This window comes from Galeopterus variegatus, unplaced genomic scaffold (genome assembly GCF_000696425.1).
Source record: "Galeopterus variegatus unplaced genomic scaffold, G_variegatus-3.0.2 Scaffold2480, whole genome shotgun sequence".
Classification (NCBI taxonomy): Eukaryota; Metazoa; Chordata; class Mammalia; order Dermoptera; family Cynocephalidae; genus Galeopterus; species Galeopterus variegatus.
In genome coordinates, this window is record NW_007728591.1 from 196,867 (window position 1) to 223,757 (window position 26,891).

General features: G+C 41.5%; 2 protein-coding genes across 6 annotated transcripts in view; both read left to right on the plus strand.

Annotated features, from left to right (window-relative positions):
• HSPB11 (heat shock protein family B (small), member 11) overlaps window positions 1-6,018 on the plus strand; it is an 84,744-nt gene extending 78,726 nt beyond the window's left edge. Inside the window, exon 6 of the mRNA XM_008581864.1 lies at window positions 5,793-6,018. Coding sequence (XP_008580086.1) covers window positions 5,793-5,837 — 45 coding nt within the window. The 3' untranslated portion in view covers window positions 5,838-6,018. The remainder of the gene's footprint in view (window positions 1-5,792) is intronic.
• Window positions 6,019-9,937: 3,919 nt separating this feature from the next.
• The window catches only part of YIPF1 (Yip1 domain family, member 1), a 34,622-nt gene continuing 17,668 nt past the window's right edge, over window positions 9,938-26,891 (plus strand). For 2 of the 5 annotated variants that reach the window (XM_008581867.1, XM_008581866.1), the window contains exons 1-5: window positions 9,938-10,445; window positions 13,094-13,257; window positions 16,053-16,133; window positions 16,500-16,587; window positions 22,597-22,713. In XM_008581867.1, coding sequence (XP_008580089.1) covers window positions 10,376-10,445; window positions 13,094-13,257; window positions 16,053-16,133; window positions 16,500-16,587; window positions 22,597-22,713 — 520 coding nt within the window. In that variant the 5' untranslated portion in view covers window positions 9,938-10,375. Of the gene's footprint in view, window positions 10,446-11,058; window positions 11,140-13,093; window positions 13,258-16,052; window positions 16,134-16,499; window positions 16,588-22,596; window positions 22,714-26,891 lie in introns of all 5 variants that reach the window. The other 3 variants (XM_008581865.1, XM_008581869.1, XM_008581868.1) reach the window with 3 other exon arrangements.

The following is a 26,891-nucleotide window of genomic DNA, read 5'->3' on the forward strand; positions in this document are numbered from 1 at the left end:
TCCATCTTCAAACCCTCCGGACATCAAACTGATACCACACGGCCCAAGGTTTGTACCATAAATCACATTGTTAGCATGAACTATCTGGCATGGCTCAAAGCCTTAGGTAAACAAAGACACTCTATGCAGAATATTCCAAGGGCTTAGAGGTTATCACCCAGAAGCCAGGCAAGGGTTAAACCTTTTTTTGAAGTATGCAAGATTTGGACACTTGGATCTGTTGAGTTAATCTTTTACTGCACATAATTTTAGTGGACTAAGGTAGAAATGTCACATGATTTTTCATTAAACCTAGAAAAAGCCTCTAATAAAATTCAAAATCTATTTATATTTTTAAAAGAAAATCTTTAAGAAAACTGAAAATAAGAGGAAGCTTCATTAATTGGAAATATAAATTTGAGGTGTGTGTGTGTGTGTGTGTGTGTGTGTGCATATATATATATATATATATATATGTATATGTATATGTATATACCTCAAAACCCCTAGTAAACTCAGTGGAGAAATTAATCCTGGCCAATATAATAAATCAAAGAAAAAAAAGCATAATAAGATAGAAAGGAAATTTACTAATCTCATTATATGCAGATATAATCAAATACAAAAAAAAAAGGCTAAGTCAGTTTTGAAAAAGAAGAGCATAAAGAAATAAAACAAAGCCAGAGTAATTTAAAGAACAGAATGGATGGTAGTGGCTGCAGGAAGAATAGGGAGCCAAATTAAAAGATACATTACCTATCAATCTATCTGAACTAATAAAAAGAAAAAACAATCTATCTGAGCTGATACATGTTATGGAGATGACACCACAGATTAGTGGGGAAAAGATGAATTTGTGAGTAAATTGGTTCATGATTATGGAGAAAATTACAGCTGGAAACTTACATTACAGCATAGTAGACTCCAGATGGACAAAAGGCCTACAAATGGAGCTTTTGGATTGATGAACATGTGGATGTGCTGGGAGGTAGTGCCCCAGAGAAGGCATGAAAGCTCCATGCCTCACCCCCAAACCTTGCCCTGTGCATCTCTTCATTTGGCTATTTCTGAGTTTTATCCTTTACAATAAACCAGTAAATGCAAATAAATAGATAAATAAACAAATACCTAAAAATATAAAAAGCAAAACCATAAATTAATAGAAGAAAATAATAGGGAATAACTTTGTTTTTTATATAAAAACATTGGGTTTTTATATAAAGACCTGAAAAGCACAAATCAAAAAGGAAAAAAATGGATGGATTTGACTAAATCAAAATTAAGGATTTCTGTGGGAAAAAAACAATGCGGACATTATAGACAGAGTTAGCCAACGGATACAGATTGGTTTATGATATCTGCAAAGCCAAGATATTAACCACTTGTCATGTTTTGTTCCAAGGCAGAGGAGAATTACATAAATAAGGTATTTTAGTTACAGGTATTCTCAGGTCTGACAGAAATCGTGGTGGAGGTCCTGGATGGCTGAGGTTTGGAGAGCACTGAGCTACTGCAAGCCTTCTCCTATAGCCAGTGAGGAGGAAGAGTTAGGGCTTTGGTGAGAGACCTGGGCCTGAACCTAAATGTTTAACCACTGGTACCCTAAAAAAAAAGTATGCATATATACGTATTTAATTATGCATATATACATATATAAGTTTATTCTAAATTCTACTGATATAATGGATTTTAGTAAATAATTTACAAATAATAATAAAACATACAATATTCCTTATTGTAAATTCTATACAGTTAATTGATTCTCACAGAACACCTTCACTGATTTTTGCCAAGTGCTTCTTTCTATAGCCCCCATATGTTTGCAACTGATAAACAAGGATAGTTTGGACATGAATGTTGGTTAATATTTTCCTGTAAGTTAAGGAGTAAGATGAAATTGAAAAAACAATTTCATTTGTTCATTCATGATGTGAGCAACTTGTTTTTGGATACTCGAAGAATACTGCCTCAATTTTTTTGTGATATTCACACTATTACTACTACACATAGAACACTACAGATTTTTTTTTTTTTTAAGATGACCGGTAAGGGGATCTTAACCCTTGACTTGGTGTTGTCAGCACCACGCTCAGCCAGTGAGCAAACCGGCCATCCCTATATGGGATCCGAACCCGGGGCCTTGGTGTTATCAGCACCGCACTCTACCGAGTGAGCCACGGGCCGGCCCCGAACACTACAGATTTTATATTTAATCTGCATTATTAACATTGTCTCCATCACCATCTTGAATCTAGATCAGGGAGGGGTTGGCAAACTGTAGTTTACAGGCCAAATCTGTCCCTCACCTAATTTTGTAAATTAAGTTTAATTGGCACACAGCCTGCCTGTTCATTTATACTTTTGTCTATGTCTGCTTTTGTGCTACAACAGCAGAGTTGAGTAGTTGCAACAGACTGTATGATTCAAAAAGTTGAAAATATTTACGAATCCCAAGGAGAATTTTTAAAAAAGGAAAAAATAAAAGTAAATAAAATTAAGAAAAAAAAGAAAATATTTACTAATCTGGTCTTTATAGAAAAAGTTTGCCAGCTTTTATATAGACAATATAACATAACGTTTTTAACATAATGATAAACCAACCCCAGATATGTAGCATTTGCTGATTTCTGTAATGTAAATAATTCCACCATTCCTGATTTTAAGCTACCCTGTGTGACATTACTATGTACATGGAGTTGCAAGAGATGCTTACTTGCACACCATACATGTAAAATAGACATAAGTAACCTCAAGAGCATAGATAATAATAAAATATAAAAAAAATGTAGGAAGTGATGTTTTGAATATTATTTATTACCTCTGTTGTTAATATAATTTATTTTAAGTTTGTATCATTTAATATTTAATGACTGGGTTTAATAACTGGCCCACAGAATTCCTGAAAATTTAACAATTGGCTCTCATAAGCTGGTTCAAACATGCTCTAGCACTACACTGTCCTGAACTCTACCCAGCTGTATGACCAAGGCCAGTCACTCACCCTCTCCCTACCAAACAGGCCCCAGCCATGCAACAGAATGCAGGCCAAGCTAAGGAAAGAGTCCCAGGCCAGGCTTATCAACTTCATCTCCCAGGTACCTCTAACTATTGAGTATCTGGTTCTAGCCCATTGCAGTTTTCAAAGTTCTTTGAAATTTCCTGTTTTGTTGTAAAAAATGTATGTGGTTTGCTTACAGATTATCATAACCAAATTTTGGTGGTGGGGGGGTGGGGACACATGTGAATTTTGTGCCCTGTTGATGGAGTTTGGATGTGTTGTCCCCTTCAAAAATCATGTGGAAATTTGATCTCCAATGTGGCAGTGTTGGAAACTGAGTCATGGGGGTGGGTCCCTCGTGAATGGATTAGTGCTTACCCTGGGGGAGGAGGGGTAGTGAGTGAGTTCTCGCTCTATTAGTTCCCGCGAGACCTGATTGTTTAAAGGACCCTGGCACCTCCTCTCTCTCCCTTTCTCTCTTGCTTTCTCTCGCCATGTGATCTGTTTGTACCCGCCAGCTGCCTGCCACTTTCTGCCATGAGTAGAAGCAGCTGGAGGCCTGTGCCACATGCAGCTGTCCCAGAATCGTAAGCCAAATAAACCTCTTTTGTTCATAAATTATCCAGTCTCAGGTATTTCTGTTATAGCAATACAAAACAGACTAATACACCTGCTTGTTGCAGGATGGCTCTGGACTAGCCTGAGCAACTTGTTGCTCAGAAGTATGTCTATTCAAGTTCTCCGTCACCCACACACTGGGTTCAAACATCCTAAGCCCTTAACACCAGGCACATAAAGAAAGGAAAAGAGGCCAAAAGTAAGTGATTAAAGTGGTTTTTCCAACTGCCCATCCCTCATTTGTGACCCCTGGAGTCAGTAAGGCACTGCAGCCTTCTCCTTGGGATGGGTGTTGCTCGTGACATGGGTCAGCTGTGTGGTCTCCAGCTTTCACTTTCATGGATAGCCAGGGGACTCGGTCAGCATCCCCTAACCAAAGCTCTTATTTTTGGAGTATCCCCTCCACCCCCAGTCCCTGTCCATCAGAGCAAGAAGTGCTCCTCAGCTTCCCCTCTCCCTCCACCTTCCCTCATTCTGTTTAAGTGGGAGCTCTATCTCTTTGATTCATTGTACCCTCAGAAGGACCCACCTCAGTGTGAGATGTAGGGGAGTCATAATGACCAAGTGTCAATTTAGGAATTGGGGGACTCCTGCTGCTTAGAAATGATGGCAAACCCAGTTGCTAGAGCTGCCTTGGATCCTGGGTGGCCTTCTTTCTTTTGAGTTAGAACCATAGTGCTACTCTCAGGTTCTCATGGCTTCCCAGCCAAATACCTGCCTCCATTATTCCTGTGTGCACCCTTATGCTAAACCTTTGGTTTTTAGTTAACTGAGTGAATTGCCTAGGGAAGAGAAGTAGCAAAGTGCAGAGAAAAAGGGAATCTCTTCAGGTTTTTTTAGTTTTAAAGGCTTATGTAGGTCCTCAGGAGAGTGGACAAGAAGAAGATTCACGAATAAGAGCTAAGTTAGAAAAAGACTCCTCAGGCTGGGCAGGGAAGAAGGAATTTGAGTAATAATAACAGTGCAGACGTGGATGTTCTCTTGAAATGGGGTCCTCTTGTGTGCCATCTCCCTAGGATAAACCCTAATCTGTGAACCCCAAGAAAAGAGAGGATCTGAGCCTTAATTCCCAGGCAGAGCCCTAAGAATTCCATCTCAAGGTAGAAAGACCCCGAAGAGAGAAAATGATCAAGTATTTTGTCTAGGGAAGTGGGGCTTAGCACAGCAGAGATTTACCATACTTCAGTGTACTGCATGCTGTGGTTTGAATGTCCCTTCCAAAACTCATGTTTAAACTTAGTCCCCAGTGTAAGAGTATTAAGAAGGTGGGAAATCTCACTATGGTATTTGAAAGGTGAGGTCTTTAAGAGGTGATTGGATCATGAAGGCTCTGCCCTCAAGAATGAATTAATCTATTCATCCATTAGTGAATGAATGGATTAATGGGTGAATGGATTAATGGTTTATCATGGGAGTGAAACTGGTGGCTTTATAAGAAGAAGAGAAACCTGAGCATATTAGCACACTCAGCCCTCTTGCCTTGGGATGCCCTGCACCACCTTGGGACTCTGCAGAAAGTCCCCACCAACAAAACGGCCTTCATCAGATGTGCCCCCAAGACCTTGGACTTCCCAGCCTCCAGATCTGTAAGAAATAAATTTTGTTTCTTTATAAATTACTCAGTTTCAGGTACTCTGTTATAAGTAACAGAAAACTGACTAATAATACAGTGTGAAAGCAGAGAATGATTCCTAGAAGCTCACCCTGGAAATGGTAGACAGCATTCTTGGGGTTGAAGAGGCTTTGCTGTGGGAATAAGGATATACCCTCAGTGACTTTCCAAATGAAGGGGCCATGGATGACCCAGGGATGTCAGTGTCGAGAGATGACACCAAGGACCAAGTGGGCCCCACCTAAAGCTTTGGCCACCTAAGCCCTTAGGAACTGAGATACAACTCCAAGGAAAGGGGAGGATGCTGAACTGTCTGAGATTAAGTTTCTGTCAAGTTAGCATAATAAAGGCTAGAAAGAGAAATCGACTTGCAGACAGGCCAGGAGTGAAGTTCAGGGGAATGAAGCAGGGAAGGAGAGAGAGCTAAGACAAAGACACAGCATCAACATACCACTTCAGACATTTGAGAGGTTGTGTAAAATGAATCTCAGGACCATCTGTCCGGAAGAAATGTGAGAAACATTTATCCATTGTCCCGCAGTCAAAGGTTTGCCCCATGGAATGTTAACTCCCCCACCTTTCCAGGATACATGTGTGGACACAAAGAGGGGTCCAGTGGAGAAGCTCTGAGGTAAGTTACTGAGAGGTAGTACCTGTGAGAAGCCCACACAGAACTGGTCATGACAGAGGTGACTGGAAGACAAGACAGCGAGGCCAAGAAGACCTGAAGTGATGCTTGAGAAGAACCTGATGCAGTCTACATATATGTTTGTGCCTTGTATAATATTAGCCTCCCCCACTCTATAATATGGACCCTCTGTTTTTGTGATATCAGGATATCCTCACTGCTTCCCTAAGATTGGGAGGAACAGGTCCAACCTCTCAGAGTCCCTTTCAAGGCAGCAGAGGCCAGCCTTGGTCTACAAAGAATTGATGTAAGAGGGTTATTAAAACAAACCATACTCCCTGCTGCTGCAAGGAGTGTCAAGGCCAAAGTTAATATTCATCATTTCCCTCCTCCACTACCTGTCCTAGATTTCCCTTGCCCTCAGCCAGCACTTTGGATTGACCTAGACTTCCACTCCTGGGCGATCTGAGCACTTAGATGCCCTTGTCAGGTTACAGTTGCTGCAGTTACCCATTTACCACTGTTAGTCCGTTTCTGTTGCTTATAACGAAATACCTGGAACTGGGTAATCTAAGAAGAAAACAAAATTTACTGCTTACAGTTTCTGAGGCTGGGAAGTCCAAAGTCTACCTGGTGGTGGCAACAGTGATCCAGGGGACTCACATTGCAAGATGGAAGCAGAGAGAGCAGTGAGAGACAGACTCTCCTCTTCTCAAATAAGAGCCCTTTAAGAGGGTTCTTAAAGCCCTCAGAACCACGCCCCGACCAACATTTTTAATCCATTCACTATGGCATGGTCCTACAATCCAGTCACTTTCCCAAGTCTCTACCTTTCATTTACCATAATAGGATTTCCCACCCTCTTAACAGTCACAGTGGGGGTCTAAGTTTCTAATATATAAAATTTGGGGGGACACAATTCAAGCTTCAATGAGTTTGCGGGGGGACATAATTCAATCCACTACAACCACCATCACAGGGTGTGGAAATCCCAAGAGATGCTCAGTGAATCTTCTAAATTCCCGACATAATCCTCCCCAGTGTCTCAACTTAATCAGGGTTGATTATCCCCACCATGTAGCACTCTTTTCTTTACCTGCTGGTGCATTGGCATGAGGAGCCAAAATTCTAGGTGGTAGTTACAGCTTCCAACTCAGTGGAACTGTTAGTGGAATGGAAGTGTTTTTTACTCTCCCAACTCTCACCCCCAGGAGCCAAGACCTCTAAGCTAATAGAACTTAAACTTGTGAGGTGGGAAGCACAAATTCCATGAGTGGAGTGCACTGGAAGTGAAAGAAAGTGCTACCCCTTGGTTTGCAGATCCAAATCTCCTAGGTATTTAAAACAAAGCACCATTGTAAATAATTTATAAACCATTAGTTTAGTGCATGTTCTACATGCTGGAGGACAGTACCCTAATCCCCTTGAGTGTTTTACCCAAGCTGGAGCCTTAGCTGTGCCTGTAACAAGCTATTCCACTATTCCATTAGGCCACCTACTTCTGGGTGACTGATTTACATGGTAAGACCAGTGGATCCCATGGTCATGTGTCTCTGTTGCAGTTTTTTTTACAATTAAGTTGGTCCCTTGGTCTGAAGCAATGTTGTTAAGGTTATCATGATAGGCTCTCTGAGCAAGAAGAGTTTGCTTTTCTTTGGCAAAATGGGGGGACTACTTTTGCCTGTGTGGGAGATTCAAGGGAATCTGGAAGCAGGAGATGGTCAAGAATCTCAGGCATTTCTACCCAAGTATCCCCATTCCAGTTCTCAGGTTCCACTCATTTTCTGTCAGTGCCCCAACTTTGATGGAGGAAACCTGTGAAGGCTGTGCCTTCAGTCTTCTTTGAAATTTTGCCACTCTTGGGCCGGCCCGGTGGCACACTGGAGAGTGCGCTGCTTGGGAGCGCAACCGCGCTCCCACTGAGGGTTCGGATCCCATGTGGAGACCGGTTCCCGCTCACTGGCTGAGCGCGGTGCGGGCGCAACACCGAGGGTTGCAATCCCGTTGCCGGTTCCCAGTACGGGCGCGACACCGAGGGTTGCGATCCTGTTACCAGTCATTAAAAAGACAAAAAGGAAAAAAAAAAAAAAAGAAATTTTGCCACTCTTAAAATCAGATCTTGGGCCTAATTTTCAGCCCAGTCTTTCTCAAGCCTGTAGAAGAATAAGAATCTCCTTCAAAGCTGCCATAGAGACTCTCTAGCTTTCACAAATGCCTTGACAGCTGTTAGTTCTAACCCTATATATTTTTTTTAAGGCTTCTAATGAAGTTAAAAAAGCCAGTCCATTCCATAATCCTTATAATTATCATTGTCCTCCAGCACGTACTACATATCTGTATACTAGATACCCCAACACTTTTTCTACCCGAACCTCATCCCAATCAACCATAGATAGATGCCTTAGTAATTGTGATGCCACTCTATTCTAGGTGTTATCACATCCCCTACTCCCCCACAACCCCCCCCCCACCAGCAATGGGGTTGTTGTTCCCATCTGACTAGTAAGCAGTACAGTTCCAAAGTGCCAACCTGAGATTCTGTCTTCTGGGGCCATTATTGCTACCAACATGCCTTAGTGGGTTCCTCATATGAGTAGTTTACTGGCAAGTGTGAGTTCAAGGACTAGGAGTGAAGGACAGGGGTTGTAAAGTGGTGAGGAAGGAGAGCTGTTGCAAGGATGCATTATCAAATTGGCCACTTCCAAAGGCATTTGGTTTCTTGATCCTGCAAGATAGTTAAAAGCTATATGAAATGTCTGAGGGCGTCTACCTGAAGGGGAAAAGGGAGAAGCATGTATTCATTATCTGTTGACCCCATTGGTCACAGATTTGCCTCATGAGGCATTAACCACTCCCCACCTCTGCACTTTTGGGCACCTGTCTGGGTGCTGAGCAGTTCCAGCAGTCCTGTGACCCTGTGGCATCAAGAAACCATCCTTGATACAAAGTTGAGAAGCCTGAAGCATGGGCTTGAGGTGAAGCTCACTCAGGTTATACCTGCTGAAGCTGGAAGAAGATTAGTGGTGATGAAATAAGCAGCAGGTGAGACCAAGACGATCTGAAATAGGGCATAAGAGGTGTGTGATACACTTGCACACCTGAAATGAGGATAATTACCCCAAGCTTGCAGGATTGTCTGAGAATTAGAGATACTGCATGTACGAAATCTGATCATGACTCCAATTCAAAAAAAATTTTTTTCTCTCTCTAGTTATTATTAAACAATTACAATGTCTTTCCAATTGGCCACAAGGGCCCAGTGTGGCGAGGCCAAAGTCACCACAAGGTTCCACGTTGTGTGAGCCATGAATTGGGCTTATGCTGCTCCAGACAGCAAGAACGTCTTCACTCTACATTAGCCCTCAGTGAGCAATTACTGTGTGCTCGGCCCTGGTCTGGGCACCGGCGACCCAGAGACCGGAATCATTCCTGGTCCTTGCCCTCAGAGCACTCATAGGCTGGCAGGGATGGGCAAACATGCCGTGGTATTGGCAAGCCCAGGTGACTATGGGAGCAAAAGAAGTCCTGGGAGGCGAAGGCAGCCTTCCCATAGGAGGAGGAAATGGTTCCCTAAGTCTGGAGGGCTGTGTGGTAATTAACCAAGCAAAGGCAAGAGGCAGAGCAAAACGTTTCCAGGTCCACGCAGAGCAACCCTATCATCGTTTGCAGGGGGACACAGAGGTGATTGAGGCCGATCTCTACCAATCTCCTCCCCCGAGCCCCGCCCCTCCAGGGGCAAAAGCCGAAAATGAAGAAACAAATTACTGCTGGGGTTGCTCATATGAAGAGACATCATTCTGCCCTCGATCACTCATTCACAAACTCAGAATGAAATTGACTCATTCACTCCCGCACTGGTTAAATTTTTATGGCCAAAAGAAACTGGGGGATTGGTGACAACCGTGACATTTTTTCTTTTCACAATGGTCTTTCATCACCCTATTTTATATTTCCACAAGAAAAAGGTATAAACAAACAGTAAGAAACTCCCAAACTCTTAAGAGTCCTCTGCGCCCCCTAGAGCGAGGCGACCGCAGCCTGCCTCTTTAAGAACCCGAGGCTCACCCTCCGGAGGAGCAGAGTAGGGAGCGGGCTCTGCGCGCAGCTGCCTGCTGACGTCTCTGGGAGCGTCTTCTCTGGGTGCTGCTGCCCCTTTAAGAAGGCGGGGCTCTGCCGAGGAAGCGGAGCAGTCTCGTCCTCCGGATCTCCGGCTTCCGGCAACTCGGCTGGACCAGTACCGGCGCGGAGCTTCTAAGGCCCGAGCCTTTCCGGGATCGGCTGGACGCCGAACCCCGCGAGGTGAGGCGGCCAGGTCTGCGGGGCCGGTCAGGGGCTGAGGGGGCCCAAGATCTCCTGCCGCTGCGGCCCAGCTCCTCCCCTTAATCCACTGCCTCTGCTTCGGGGTGTCCCAGGCTGCAGGGTCTCCAACACTCCAGCACCTACTAATCGCCTGGCCTTGCGCTGAACGCCTTACACGCACTGTCTCATTTAATGGCCCCACCACCGTGTGAGTAGGTACCTTTATGAACCCATTTTACAGATGAGGAAACTGAGGCCCCCGAGGAGCGCACACACAACAGAGAAGCAGCAGAATCGGCAATCAAACTCAGGTCTGTCTGACCCCAGAGCCTGTGCCCTTAACCACAGGCTAGGCTGAACTGCCTTTGTTCTTCACTGTCCCCATCACTCCTCTCAAACCTCAGTCTCCCCTTCCTCATTCATCCATCTCCAGGCTGCACCTGGCTCCTAAACATTCACACAGTGAGTGAGATTGGACGGAATCTTTGGACCCCTAGGGTTAGTTTTTTTATAACAGTTTTAATAATATCTGATGCTTAATGGTTATTTTTGTTTAAACCTAAAATGGCTAGGCTGAACTGCCTTTGTTCTTCACTGTCCCCATCACTCCTCTCAAACCTCAGTCTCCCCTTCCTCATTCTTCCATCTCCAGGCTGCACCTGGCTCCTAAACATTCACACAGTGAGTGAGATTGGACGGAATCTTTGGACCCCTAGGGTTAGTTTTTTTTATAACAGTTTTAATAATATCTGATGCTTAATGGTTATTTTTGTTTAAACCTAAAAAAGGAGGCAAATGGGTTTATGTAAAGTCACTGAAAAAGGAGGCAAAGGAAAGCAATACCGTTTCTAATACTGAAACAAGACTTGTTTGCAGATACACTATTCTGTTATTCTATTAAGTTTACTTATTTTTTCCTTTTAGACCCCTGCAAATTTTTTTTCCTCATAATTGGGAGAAGACCCAGTGGCTGAATGGCAACTGTAGATGACTTGCAGTTTGAAGGTACATCATTCGAGTACCTACCTTTATCTTTAAGATCACTATTTCCGCAGTCATAGCAACAGATTTGCATTCCTACGCTGCGTCATATGGTAAAAAATATTATGAGAGGGGGCCGGCCCGTGGCTCACTCGGGAGAGTGCGGTGCTGATAACACCAAGGCCACAGGTTCGGATCCCATATAGGGATGGCCGGTTCGCTCATTGGTTGAGCGTGGTGCTGATAACACCAAATCAAGGGTTAAGATCCCCTTACCGGTCATCTTTAAAAAAAAAAAAAAAAAAAAAAATTATGAGAGTACTTCAAAAAGTTAATGGAAAAATAGAATTAAAAGAGAATACGAATTTTTCCACAAACTTTTTTGAAGTACTCTTGTATTTCAGACATCTTGTTAAAAGTCTGTTGGCCACATTCAGGTTTTTCCTGTTTGTCCACACTAGCAGTTCTTTTTTGCTAAATAGCCCTTCAGATTGATAACAGGTATCATAAATTTAGTGCAGTGATTACAGAAAATGTTTATAGAGTTCCCACGTTAGTTCAACAAACATTTATTGAGCACTTTCTTTGTACTTAGGACTGTATTAGATACCAGAGATAAAAAAAAATTAAAGTTGTTTATACGCTGGAGTAGATATAAAAGTATAAAAAGCTAATATTGATGAAATGTGATCAGATCATTCCTTCATTTAATCAATAAGTATCTCATGAGTGTGACTATGAACCAGGCCATTGTTCTAGTTATCAGAAATAGAAGGGTGAACAAAACAGTTTCTTCCATTATGAAGCTCTCAGTCTAGTGAGGGAGACACTCATTTGCTAAATGATCATTTAAATGTGTATCTACAAACTATGAAAATGCTGGAGAAAAAGTTCAGAGAGATATTAGAACTCGTAATCCAGAGCTTGAACATGGCCAACAGTCTTTTACCAAGATGTCTGAAACGCAGTTAGCAGTATGGGTCAAGGGCCTTAAAAATGGTTTGCACCCTTTGACCTTGTGATCACCTCAATAATTGATCCTAAGGTAGTAACCCCAAAAGCTTTCTCAACACCGACACTCCTGCATATTTGTAATAAAATCTTTGCTGATGGAATATTATGCAGCCACATAAGTGATCATTTTAAAGACTGTTATGAAAATCAGTTTTGCATATAATCCTCAGAAGACAAAGCAGGATACAAAATTGTTTACTATAGTGCTATTACATTTTAGATCAGTACTTAGCACATTGTAGGTATTCAGCAAATAGTTGTTGAACAAATAAATGATCATCAGTGGCATGAATCTCACTATGTAAAGAAAAGGAAATGTAAAAATGTTAATTGTGTTTGCCTTTATGTAGTGGGATGGACTAACAGTGATTTTTATTCTATGTATTCCACTTTCATTTTTATCCCCATATTTTCTTTTCTTTTTTTTTTGGTGGTTGGCCTGTATGGGGATCCGAACCCTTGACCTTGGTGTTATGTCACCTCACTCTAACTAACTGAGCTAACTGGCCAGCCCCCCATATTTTCTATAGCAATTATATGGACTTATTGGAAAAATAACTTCCACTAAAATGTTTTGAACTTGAATCAAAGAAGAGAAGTTTAGGACTTTATTTTGGTAAAACTCCTAATTCTCTTGAAATTCTTTAAAATAAATATTATTCTCCCCGTTGTACAGATGGGAACACTAAGGTTTATAGAGGTTAACTTACTCTGTCTCATGTAGTTAGTAAGTAGCTGAGCCAGAATTAAAATCTGGGTCTGACTCCAAATTCTGTTGTCTTTCTAGTCATCTTTCTATGTGAGACTGATTTCTAGACGAGGTTTTTTTCAGATCCTTTTGCCATTTGTGTCAGATAGGCTCTAGAGCAAAGCTGAGGTTGTAAAAGCTTGTCTTTAAATTAAAAATATAGCATTTCTAGTGTGGGTATGGTTTCTGAGACCCTTGTGCTCTAATTGGTTTCAGAATTTGGTGATGCTGCCACTTCTCTAGCAGCAAACCCAGATGTCACCACAATAAGCATTGAAGATCCTGGTGAAACCCCAAAGCATCATCCAGGACCCCCCAGAAGCCCAGGGAGAGAAGAGGATGATGAGTTACTGGGAAATGATGATTCTGACAAAACTGAGGTTTGAACTTGTCTTTGGAATTTTTTCCCTTTAATTTTTTTTAAAGATCGTTCATCCATTTAATCGCTATCTGCTGTGTGCCAGATACAGTGCCAGGCAGTGACAACACAAAGACAAATGACACATGGCCTCTGCCTTGGTGGGGGAAACAGACCATTATTGTCTGTGGGAAGCCCACTGGTGTAAGGGAGCACCAGGTGGCAGGAGCCTAGAGAGGGGTTAGGGAAGGCTTCCTGGAGGCAGTGACACTTGGACCAAGTCTGATGAAGGAGGATAAGGTCGTCAGGGGAGGAAGGTGGGGAAGGGTGATCTAGTCAAGGGGACCAGTTTTGATGCAGTCGCAAAGGCATGAAAGAACATGGTACCAACAGGAATGTCCCCATCTTCACCTAAATTGGAAGCAAAATATAGATGAAGACATATGAGGCTACACCAGTAGGCTGGGACTCAATTCAGTGAGTATGAATTGTATTCTGAAAACTATCAGGAGTTACTGAAAGATTCTAAACAATATGGCCAGATACTTTTAAAGATATTAAACAAACGGTGGCCATGTGGAGAGTGAATTGGAGGGAGATGGACTCGAAACCAGAAGAGCAGGTAGGAGACAAATGAAGTGCTCTAGACTGGAAGTGAAGACTGAACTAGAGTTGGACACAGATATTTAGGAGTGGGCTTAGTAGGACTTGATGGGAAGGGTTAGGTGAGGTAGAAGGAGGGAGGATTCTCAGATTTAGGTCTCCTCCGTCTAGTTGGATGGTGAATAAATCACGTGGATGATTTTGATCACAAAGATATATGTCCATGTACACGGTGCGTTTAAGAAAAATGGTATTTCTATTAATATTTTACAAGCTGAATTGTGATTGTAGTGCACTACAGGAGCACTCAGTTTATAGCAGTAGATACACAGGCTTATTAAAATAGTGGAGTTCTTGGAGACCTGATGCTCTCTGTGGAACTCCATGAGTATCAAAGTGAGTATTGAATTTTATGCTAAATTAAGTACCACTAGATACTAAATATTGTGGGAAAATCTCAGACTTAAGAGCCTGAGTTTGGGCCGGCCCGGTGGCGCACTGGATAAGTGCGCCGCTTGGGAAGCACGGCGGCGCTCCCACCTGAGGGTTCGGATCCTACATGCAGACCGGTTCCCGCTCACTGGCTGAGCGAGGCGCGGGAGCAACGCCGAGGGTTGCAATCCCGATGCCGGTCCCCGGTCCGGTGCGGGGGCAACACTGAGGGTTGCGATCCGTTGCCGGACATGGAAAAAGATAAAAAAAAAAAAGACAAAAAAAAAAAAAGAGCCTGCGTTTGAATCCTGGTCCTGCCAATAGTAATAGCTGTGTGGTCTTGGGAAAGGTACCTTAACTTCCCTCAGCCTTGGTTTCCTCATCTGTAATAAGAGAAAATAATATGCTGACTCTTGCTATCATTATCATAGCAGTGTCTAGTATGTATTCAGTATTTAATAGCTGCCAACACTATTTAAAGATCCTTACTTGTGTCATCTCATTTAATCCTCAAAACACACTATGAACAAGGAGATTCTTTTTTTTTTTTTTTGTCTTTTTTGTCTTTTTCCGTGTCTGGCAACGGATCGCAACCCTCAGTGTTGCCCCCGCAGTGTCCTGTGGTGGCACAGGGCATCCCATGGTGGGGGAACTAGAGCATCTTAATGTGCTCACTTGCTCCGCTTATAAAGCCACCAGTGCCGTTCCTGTAATAACCTGTTTATCCATTAACCCATTAATTGATGAATGGATTAATCCATTCATGAGGACTCTCTTAAAGTCCAATCACCTCTTAAAGGCCTTACCTTTCAAATACTCTAGTTGGATTTCCCACCCTTTTAAACATTATTAAAATAGGGGTTAAGCTTCAACATGAGCTTGGGGGACGTTCAAACTATAGCCTTTGGGGAATCCAAAGTCTGATGAGGGAGGTCAGCAGGCTAGATACTTAGAAAAACAGTTGCAGTTCAAAGGCTGTCTGCTGAAGAATTCCCTCTTGCTGGGGTGGGTGGATGAAGGGTGGGGTTGGCCTTTTGTTCTATGCAGGCTTTCAAACGATTGGCTGAGGTCCAACCACATTATGGAGGGCAATCTGCTTTACTCAAATTCTACCCATTAAAATGTAAATGTCTTGCAAAAACACTCTCACAGAAAAATCCAGAATGTTTGACCAATATCTGGACACCATGGCCCAGACAAGTTGACACATAAAATTAACCACCACACTGACAAACAGCAGGCATCAAATTTTAAGAAGAAATGTATAAGAGGAAAAAATCTTAAAATTGAAAAAATTCTATCCATTATCTTAATTTTGTCTGTGAGTTGGGAAGAGGTTATCAATATTCTATGACAGTGACAGAACTCCTTGGCCTCGTTTATGGAATATGGGTCTCTGGTTTCACTATCTTGTAATATTAGAGTTGCAAATAACCTCTGTTTCAGCCTCCCTCCCAAGATATTACTGCCTTCTGTAGTATATCAGAAAGACAACACTTGAATACCTCCAGGAACGGCCTGTTCAGTACCATGTAAGGCAGCTGCTGTCACTGTTGGACTTTGTGAAAATCATTTCCTCCATAATGAACAAGAAATATCTGCCCATAACATTTACTTTTTTTCTGCACAGCTGCTCAGAGTCCAACTGTGCCTTTTTCTGTATGAATGCTTGGTGTTTCATACACTTTGGTTTTCCATTAGATCAACTCCCTCTCTTTCTCTGTGCAGCTGGAATTAGGAAATTGCTTCTGTGTTCATTATGTTTTATTTTACTTGTGACAGTTACTCGCTGGACAGAAGAAAAGCTCCCCCTTCTGGACATTTGAATATTATCAAACGTTCTTTGATGTGGACACTTACCAGGTTTGTAAATCAATTTTACTTTTCCTTTTACATGTAATGGAGACTTGTTTCTTCTATGGTTAAACAATCAAATGATGGGAAAGCCTTTGTGTGCTGGTAAGGGGATCTTAACCCTTAATTTGGTGTTGTCAGCTCCACGCTCACCCAGTGAGCAAACCGGCCATCCCTACTATGGGATCCGAACCCAGGGCCTTGGTGTTATCAGCACCGCACTCTCCCGAGTGAGCCACGGGCCGGCCCAGGTTATTAGCATTTGAAAATATTATCATAAAAGCTCTAATGATTGAGTTTCAATTTTGTAGTAGTTGAATTTTTTTAAACTTAAAAAAAATACTTTGGTAGAGTTACTGGCATATTGTTTTCCAGGTCTTTGACAGAATAAAAGGGTCTCTTTTGCCAATACCCGGAAAAAACTTTGTGAGGCTATATATCCGCAGCAATCCAGATCTCTATGGTATGTGTGGTGCTGTTTTCATTCCTTACCGTATTCCTGTTGAACTTGGGTAGGTGTGCGAGTCACCTGGAAAGTTGAGAATTGCACTGTTAGTTGCAATTCTGCACAGTTTCATTCGACTCTTCTGAGCTGCAGTCATGACCCTTGCAAAGAAATTTGGGGAAAATGCAATTATGTATTATATGAGTGTTAATGCCATGATTACAAGTATAGTATTTCCTACAAAAGTCTTTAAATGACATTAGAAACTTGAGACAAATTAAATCATTTTAACTGAGAGTAGATTGTTGATTTTAATTTATGGAGGATTTGGGTGTGTGTGGGGGGTGAATGTGGAGAAGTAGTCTCACATTTTCATTGATGTGCTGAGTTCTAGCTCTGTCCTTAGATGAGCTGGCTCCCCTTGGGATCTGATCACTAGCCCCGGAAGTCCGAAAGAGGGTTGGGCTAGGGATGGCTGTCATCCCCGATCTCTCTGATGGCTGACAACCCCTTGCAAAGAATCCCTACTTTTCAAATGAGGAACCGGATGCTCAGTAAGGTTTCTTAATATATGTGCTCAATCCTAAATAATAAATAGTAAAGCAAATTATATATTTTGATTATAAATATGGGCTCTGTGGAATTTCTGGAGCTCCAGGGAGCCTGGTGTGAAAACTTTGGCGTTGTCCTGTGCCTCTAAAGGTTGTCAAGGTGGTTTCTCTTTTAGCTGTCTCATGCATTCTTTCTAGTCTGAGGACTTCTTGAGGGGCAGGCTCTGTGTCTGAATAAGCCATGTGTTCAGTGCCTGGCAGTGGGCTTGGCACAGAGCAGGTGCTCATACAGTTTTTGAGCACCTTATTTTGTGTGAGGCCCTGTGTTAGAGGCTGAGGATTTTAAGATAAGACCCACAGTCTCCAGCCCCAAGGAGGGAGAGAGAACTAACATCTGTTTAGCCAAGCCTGGAGATACCACTATTTTACTATTTTATACTATTTTCCCATATTCCAAGGTAGCCTTATTTTGCAAAAAAGAAAACTGAGGCTTGGGGAGGGTAACTTGCCCATAGTCAGAGAGTTAGCAATATTAACAATAATAGCAAACACATGAAAAGTGCTTATTATGTACCCGACACTGTTATTAGGGCAGAACCTATATTAACTCATTTAATCTTTATAACAATCCAACTTTATGGGGCAGATACTATTATCCCCATTTTATAGATGAGAACACTGAGTCACACAGAGGTCTACTAACTCACTAAGATCATACAGCTAATAAGTGCCAAGCTCAGTTTTCAAATTAATACTGTGGCTCATAATCCATATTCTTCATCACTATGCTATGCTGCCTCTCATGACAAAGCCAGAGTTTGAACCCAAAGCTTGCTCATGAGACTGCTGGTGTTGTGAAAAGAAGAATGTACAATATAGGTGAAATTTTTTGTTTTTTGGTTTTTGCTGGCTGGTACAGGGATCAAACCTCAGACCTTCATGTTATCAGCATCGTGGTCTAACCAACTAAGCTATGAGATGTTTTATAGCAGAGAGGACTAGGCCTTGTGGGGTGTGGTGGATTGGAGGAAGATAGTTAGGAAAAAAGATGACAGTCTGAACAGTTTAAGAAAAAGACTGATGAATTTGACTAAATTTCAACTAAAATGAAAAATTTCTACACAACAAAATAATAAACCATAAACAAAGTCAAAAAGTAACCACAAATCGGGAAATATTTGCAATGCCCCTAACCATTAAAGATGAGAGGCAAGAATATGTGTAGAACTCCTACAAAGTATAAGAATAAAATAAACAACTCTGGGGGAAAATGGGCAATTTGCAGATTTACAGAAAAGGAAATCCAAATGACCAATAAATATATGAAAAGATGCTTACTCCCACTTGTAATAAGGGAAATAAAAAACTAAAACAAGATATTTATTTATGCCCATCATTTTAGCAAACATATACAAATTGGCTCATATTCGTTCATTCAATTAATGCAACAGACAGTGAGCACTTACTATTCTAAGTACTTGAGATACAGCAGTGAGAAACAGACAAAAATCCCTTCTCTTCAGCTCAGTAGATTATAGACGGCCTAACAATAAACAAAGAAGAAAAGTAAAATATAAAAGTAAAAGTGTGCTAGTAACAAATGTTAAGGTGAAAATTTAAAAGCAGAGAGGAAGGACATGAAATGTTTGTTTAGGTATGTGAATTGGAAATTTTAGAAAGGTGAATTTTGATTAAAGACCTGAAAGAATTGGGACTGATTCATGTAGACACCTAAGGAAAGAGCATTTGAAGCAGAAGGATCAGCAACTACACAGGTCTGGTATGTTCAAAGAACAGCGAAGAGACTAGTGTGACTGGACCACAGTGAACAAGGTGGGACTAATCGGAGATGAGGTCAGAGAGAAAGTGTGGAGGGGCAGATCATGTAGGTAAGTCACAGTGAGGGCTTTGGCTTTTCTTGAGTGAGAATCCATTGGAGGGTTTGAGCACAGGAGTGACACACTCTAAATCAGATTTCATAAATATCGTTACTAAGAGTTGTCAAGGAGGGCCGGCCCGGTGGCGCACTGGATAAGTGCGCCGCTTGTGAAGCGCGGCGGCGCTCCCGCCCGAGGGTTCGGATCCCACGTACAGACCGGTTCAGCTCACTGGCTGAGCGAGGCGCGGGAGCAGCACCGAGGGTTGCAATCCCGTTGCCGGTCCCTGGTCCGGTACGGGGGCAACACTGAGGGTTGCGATCCGTTGCCGGACACGGAAAAAGATAAAAGACAAAAAAAAAAAAAAAAAAAGAGTTGTCAAGGATGTGGAGCAATGGGAACTTTTGTATAATGCTGGAGGGCATGTAACTGGTACTCAAATTGGAGCAGTTTGAAGACACTCATACCCTAAGACTCAGCAGTTCCACTCCTAGATATATATTTTTAGAGAAACTCACATAGGAGGAGTCTTCAAAAAGTTCATGGAAAGATTAGTATTAACTTTTAATTGTAGTTTTCCATAACTTTTTTTTTTTTTTTTTTTTTGGCTGACTGGTACAGGGATCCAAACCCTTGACTTTGGTATTGTAACAGCACACTCTAACCACCTGAGCTAACTGGCCAGCCCTTCCATGAACTTTCTGAAGTACCCTCATATATACAATATTACATATAGAAGAAGAACATTCACTGTAGTAGCAGCATTGCTTGTAATAGCAATATTTAGAAATGACCAAAGTAGTCATCATCAGGAGAGTGGATAAATAGTGTTGTATTCATACATGAATTCTGTAGTTTTTAAAAATAAATGAGGTCTATAAATATCGACATGGATAACTTTCACAACAATAGTAAATGTTAAAAAAAAAAGCATGTTGTAGAAGGATATGAATAGTATGACACCATTAAAAAGCTGGGTGGGCAGTGTTGATGACCTTTAAGCCTACCTGAAAATATCTTTCCTGCAGCTGTCCCTATGCCAGGGTTGTTAGGTAGCTTAGGGCATGGGACAGCCAGAGAATGCTGGAGAAATCTTTAAATCAGTATAAATATCTCCCTATACCAGGCTTCCTGTTGCCCTCAAGATAAATTCTTAACTCACTGACAGGGCTTCTAAAACCTTTCACGATCTGACCCTGGCCCATCTCTACAATCTCTGGCTACTCCCAACCTCAGACTTCGTTAGCCTCAAACTGTTCTTTTTTGCTTCTGGGGCTCTGCTCATGCTATTCCCTCTTCCTGGACGACTCTTCTCTTCTGTCTTCACTTGGCAAACTCCTGTTCTTCTTTAGATCCCAGCTAAGACACCACTTTCCCTAGATTTGGTGCCCTCCCTGTGTGCTCCCATGGGCATCCTGTACTTCATGCTATCAAAACTCCTGAGATTAGATATTTTATTATCTGTCTCCCCAGTGTGCCTGAGGGCACTAGAGGCAGTGACTGTGTCTCTGTTGCATATCATTGTGTCACCAGCACCAAGCCTGGGGCTTAGAGGGTACTGGGTACTTTGTAAATAATGGCTGATTGGATATGGTATTCTTTGCTTTCTAGTTATATGGATGCTATAAATTGATATTTTGATCACTTGTGGTCATATGCTTGGATGGTTTCAGTCTGTGTACAACACATGGTCAATTCTGTTCATTAATTCAATAAAACTTTTTGGTTGTAGGGTTTTTGTGGTTTTGGGTTTTTTGCATCTCTTATGTGGTAGGCACTCAGAATATGAAATACAGTGAGAGTTAGTCCTTGGCTACAGCAAAGAGCTCACAGTCTAGTGTAAAAACAGGTGATTTATGGAAAGCTGATATTGGTAACTCTTTGGAGCATCCCAGTTGATTGTTTATGTTCCCTCTTTGACTTTCAGGAGCCAGTGCTTAGCTTTGAAAAGGACCAATCCATTTCTGGTAGTTTCCTCTAGTGCAATAATTTTCTTAATTCTGTGATATGTCAAGATACCTCAAACTATCCCAAAGGGTATTGCAAAATATTAGTGAAATTGAACAATGGAATTCATATCATCTATTACAATCTCTCAATTTAAAAATGGTATTTGTTCCACATAGTACTTTTCCTAGGTGGGGAGAGACAAGGATGGTGTTCATGAAAATGAAGCAAATGAGAAGAGGGATTTGCAAAGCATGATGCACTCATCCACTCAGTGCAATATTTTATAGCCATTAAAAAAGAACGAGCTGATTTTTATGAATAGCTACGGTAGAATCCTAGGCCATAGTAAGGTGAAAAGAGAAAGGTTCAAAGCAGGATATATGTCTGTGTTATCATCTATGTAAAACATGTGCACGCACACACAGGGGTACTTCAGAAAGTTCGCGGAAAAATAGAATTTAAAGATAATACAAATCTTCCCATGAACTTTCTGAAGTACTCTCATAAGCATCTGCTCATATGTACATAGAATATTTCTGGCAGGATTCACCAGAAACTGGTTATGGTGGTGAGCTCTGGGGAAGGGAACTATGGAGTTAGGGCACAGAGAGGGAGGGACTCATGCTTTTCTCTCTCTATATATATATTTTTATACCTTTTGAGCATTGAACTATATGCATGTATTACTTTTTCATTAAAAAAAAAGAAGAAAAAAAGAAAGCCTCACACACACACGCACACACACACACAGTAACCTGGTAGATTAAATTAACTCTGCTTGCCCTGCTCTTCATTTATACTGCAGAAAGAACTGTCTGATTTAAGTTATTTTTCTCTGGCATTAACATTTAGCACTTAGATAAGGGAAGTAATCTTTGCTGGACGTATTCTGATGGAAGGTTTAACAAAATGTCTATGTTTTTTTTGATGATCTTCCAATAAAAGAAGCTATACACAAATCAGTGTCTTTATTCACCTAATTGTGGAAGGTGTTTTGTTTTTTTTTTTTTTTTCCTTTTTGTCTTTTTTCGTGACTGGCAACGGATCGCAACCCTCAGTGTCGCGCCCGTACCGGACCAGGACCGGCTACGGGATCGCAACCCTCGGTGCTGCACCCGCACCTCTCTCAGCCAGTGAGCGGCCGGTCTGTATGTGGGATCTGAACCCTCGGCGGGAGCGCCGCTGCGCTTCCCAAGCGGCGCACTGTAGCAGTGCGCTACCGGGCTGGCCCTTGTGGAAGGTGTTTTGGCCTGTGGATTCTAATGCCCCTAGTCTTGAAGGCAGCTAATTACTGAGTTGTGTTTTGACCTTTTAAAAAACAAAATTTTCTTTTTTTTTTTTTTTTTAAAGATGACCGGTAAGGGGATCTTAACCCTCGACTTGGTGTTGTCAGCACCACGCTCACCCAGTGAGCGAACCGGCCATCCCTATATGGGATCCGAACCCGTGGCCTTGGTGTTATCAGCACCGCACTCTACCGAGTGAGCCACAGGCCGGCCCAAAACAAAATTTTCTTTAAGCAAGTGTCAATTGCATCTAAAATTCATTTTCTCTTACTTACATGAATAGGAAGAGGGTGATAAAAATTATTCCATAGGGGTCTAAAGGCTTGTGCTTCATTTCTTTGAATTTTCTGGTTTCCTTTGCAGGCCCCTTTTGGATATGTGCCACATTGGTCTTTGCCATAGCAATTAGTGGGAATCTTTCCAACTTCTTAATCCATCTGGGAGAGAAGACGTACCATTATGTACCCGAATTCCGAAAAGGTTGGTGAATAGTGTGACTCATTTGGAATGCTGTCGGCTTCTAACCATGAGTTCCATTTACCCGCTGAGCTCTTGGGCCCCATCTCTAGGTGCTGCAGTCCCCGCTTTTTGTGGTTTAGGGTTTAGACATACCTACTACCTCAGTTTACTACCCATTATCCACATAATCTTTTTTTTTAACTGTACTAAAATGTATGTAACATAAAATTTACCATTTTAAGTGTACAATTTAGTGGCATTAAGTACTTTGACAATGTTGTGAATCCACATAATCTTTTGGAAAGCTGTGAGGCAAGGCCCAATAAAAATTGTAATTTATTCTAAGGAAAATGTGCAAAATAACTAAAAAACAGTGTGCATTGATGGTCTCCATGGTAACATTTGTATTATCCCAATATTGGAAACAATAGAGGCATTGTTACTTAAATTGTAATGGCTCGACTAGGCGGGATAGTCTGTAACCACTAATTATGAAGCACCTAGAGCAATGTGGAAAACTGTTCTGTTAGCAACTTTGTTAAAGGGAAGTCTGCAAATGGTCAAGACCTGGAAGAGAAAATACAGAAATGTGTGTGTCCTGGTGATAGACTTGTAAATGACATTCTGTTTTAAACAGTCCTTTCTTGTGTCATATTAGGTAATTAAAAGAAAAACAAGGGGCCGGCCTGTGGCTCACTCGGGAGAGTGCGGTGCTGATAACACCAAGGCCACGGGTTCGGATCCCATATAGGGATGGCCGGTTGCTCACTGGGTGGGCGTGGTGCTGACTGGCTCGACTAGGCGGGATAGTCTGTAACCACTAATTATGAAGCACCTAGAGCAATGTGGAAAACTGTTCTGTTAGCAACTTTGTTAAAGGGAAGTCTGCAAATGGTCAAGACCTGGAAGAGAAAATACAGAAATGTGTGTGTCCTGGTGATAGACTTGTAAATGACATTCTGTTTTAAACAGTCCTTTCTTGTGTCATATTAGGTAATTAAAAGAAAAACAAGGGGCCGGCCTGTGGCTCACTCGGGAGAGTGCGGTGCTGATAACACCAAGGCCACGGGTTCGGATCCCATATAGGGATGGCCGGTTCGCTCACTGGGTGAGCGTGGTGCTGACAACACCAAGCCAAGGGTTAAGATCCCCTTACTGGTCATCTTTTAAAAAAAAAAAAAGAAGAAGAAGAAAAACAAAAGAGCTTGTAGGGACTTGCAGATGACAGCTGCCCCAAAACGAGGAAGTTTGGCTTTGTAGGAGATTGACCTGAATCACTTTCTTAATTCCCTACCTCTCTCCCTGTTTGCCTGCCTCCCTCCCTACCCACTCTCCTGTTGAGGCTATAATAGCCTGAATAAGAGCGATGGCTCTGAAACCAGACCACTGGCTTCAAGTTCCAGCTCCACCACTCGCTAGCTTCTGCCATTCTGGGCAAGTTATTTCATCTCTCTTGGCCTCAGATTCTTTATCAGTATAATGGGAATAATAATACTTACGTTACAGTGCTATTGTAAGAATAAATTGTTTATACATATAAAGAGGGTAGAATAGTGATTTGTACAAAAAAAGAGTTCAATAAATATTAACTATTGCTATATGTGTACATATATATGTGTATAGAGAGAAATATATTTATGTGTGTGTGTATGTGTGTATCCATGTGTTCTTCCTTCTTTTCCTCCTCTCTATCTCCCATGCACATTTTCCCTTCTTCTGTTCTTTCATCATGGAGTCAGACCTGGATTCAGTCCCAGCTCCATTTATCAAATAATCTTGGTTTGAGCTTAACTCAATAAGTGTTATCCATGAGATATAAACCTTGCCTTCAATGGTTAAGTAAAGGAATATAGGTAAATGAATATCGCTATAAATAATGTGGGTTAACCTCTATATCAAAGGTACTTATAGGTATATTGCCCCATAAGAAGGAGTAACCCACCCTACCTGGGGATCTGGAAACCCAGAGGGTCTTTATTTGTTCTTATCCTCTTTGTCTGTGCATCCCAGTATTAGGGAATGATGTGATGTATGTACCAGTAAGGTAGTCATTAGCCCTATCAATACATATTTTTCCATTTTATGTAAAGAGTGTGAGTCACATCTGGGGTCAAATCCTGCATCCATTAACCTATTAATTTTGTGACCTTGACCAAACCACTGAGCTTCTCTGATCCTGTTTCCTCATCTCTAAGATGAAGGTATACAAAGCCATAATGATTTTATTGTTGTTGTTTGTTTGCATCCAATGTGTGTTTGTTCAGCTTTTATCCAGCTTGAATTACTGGTTCTTTCTTGCATCCTTTAAAGCGCCTGAGTTTCAACATAACTGGCGATCCATACTCACCCCGTCTCATCATCTTTTCCCACGTTGCCCTGTCTTATCATCTCTTCCCGCGTTCATCACGCAGCACCGTTGTGTGAAGTGGCTTGAAGCAACCAACATACATAAATAAAACCCTGAATTGTAAAATAGTCTAAAGATCATACATTTTAAAAAGTCATTTGACAGGGAGATTTTAGGAAAAATTGAAAGAAGAGGCTTTATAAATTATTATACTTATGATTTTAAGAGTATTATTGAGATAGCTATATAAATTTGGAGAAAGTAGCAAATCAAAAGAACACTGATAAGTTTACTATATAAGTTTTTGAAAAGTGAATAAAAAGATTGTTAATTTAACAATAGAGGTGTACCTATTTTCAGTTCAGAGAAATATATTTTATTCATTCACATAAGGTCACTCTCGCAGTGTGAGAGAGTTCTTCAAAAATTGTGATTTTGGGCCGGCCCATGGCTCACTCGGTAGAGTGCAGTGCTAATAACACCAAGGCCCCGGGTTCGGATCCCATATAGGGATGGCCGGTTCGCTCACTGGCTGAGCGTGGTGCTGACAACACCAAGTCAAGGGTTAAGATCCCCTTACCGGTCATCTTTAAAAAAAAAAAAAAAGAGAGCTTATGGTCCAAAAGTTGTACATTAAGTGTCATAGAGTTCAGCAAATGAAAAAATTACTTGGGAGAAAGAAGAATTAGAGAGAACTGTTTAAAGGACACTTTCACCAACATTTTCACCTCCATGACTTCCTGCACACACTTCTCTTTACCTTGAGTACTTTTCCCAATATCTCCCTCTCCCCAATTCCTACTCATCCTTCGGTTATCACTTAAAGAAGTTGTCTTAGTCTGTTAGGGGCTGCTAAAAGATTTTCCAACAGCAATTGCTTATAGATGATTTTCAATGACCTGAAGACATACATTTCTGAGAAATTATCACCTTAAAAAATGGATTTATATTCATTATTTCCATTGATCCCAATGTTAATACTTACAGTGCTGTCCTCTGGAAAATGTTTTGTTCATGATTTTTGTTCTACCAAAAGTAAATAAATAAAATGAAGATATAGATCATATGAAATAATATATCTACCTTTTAGTTAATAATATAAAAAGTTAATTTTTTTTTTCTTTTTTCCACTGGCTGGTGCGGTGAACGGAACCCTTGACCTTGGTGTTACAAGGCTGGGCTCTAATCAACTGAGTCAGTCGGCCTGCCTTAAGAAGCTAATTCTTGATTGAGCATTTATTATTTATCAATCACTGTTTTACGTAGAACAGTTCTTACCTGTTTTTACTTGTTTAATTCACCTAATAATCTTATAAGGTAGTGTACTATTTTTATTCCCATGTTATAGATGAGAAACTGAGGCAGGAAGGCGAATCTACTCACCATCCAGAGTTACTTTGCCTAGGATTAGAACCCATGGAGTCTGCGTGCAGAGTCTGTGCCCTTGTCTGTTATACTACATTGCCTCTCAGTAAAGCAGTGAGTGTAATGCCTTATGCCCAGTTGGTGATCAATAAGTGGTAGCTATAGTCATAGTAGTGATCCTCTCCCCTTCCCTTAGTTATCCAAGGAGAAGGCAGTATGTCAGCAAAATTACGCTTGGCTTAATAAGGGAGTTCCCAACATGAAAATACTGCTCTGAGAGCTAAAACTGTTTTGGACAATTACATGTCTTAACCAGAATCTGACTGTGATTGCTAGGGGGGCCTTTGTTCTTGCTGAGATGCATTAAGTGAATTCCCTGCTGATTTTCATGTAGGAAGGGCTGGTGCCAGGGGCTTAGCCATGCTTTATGAGCCTCCACTCCAGAAAAAGGAAAACGAATCCTCTGGGGCATGCTGCTACTAGAGGA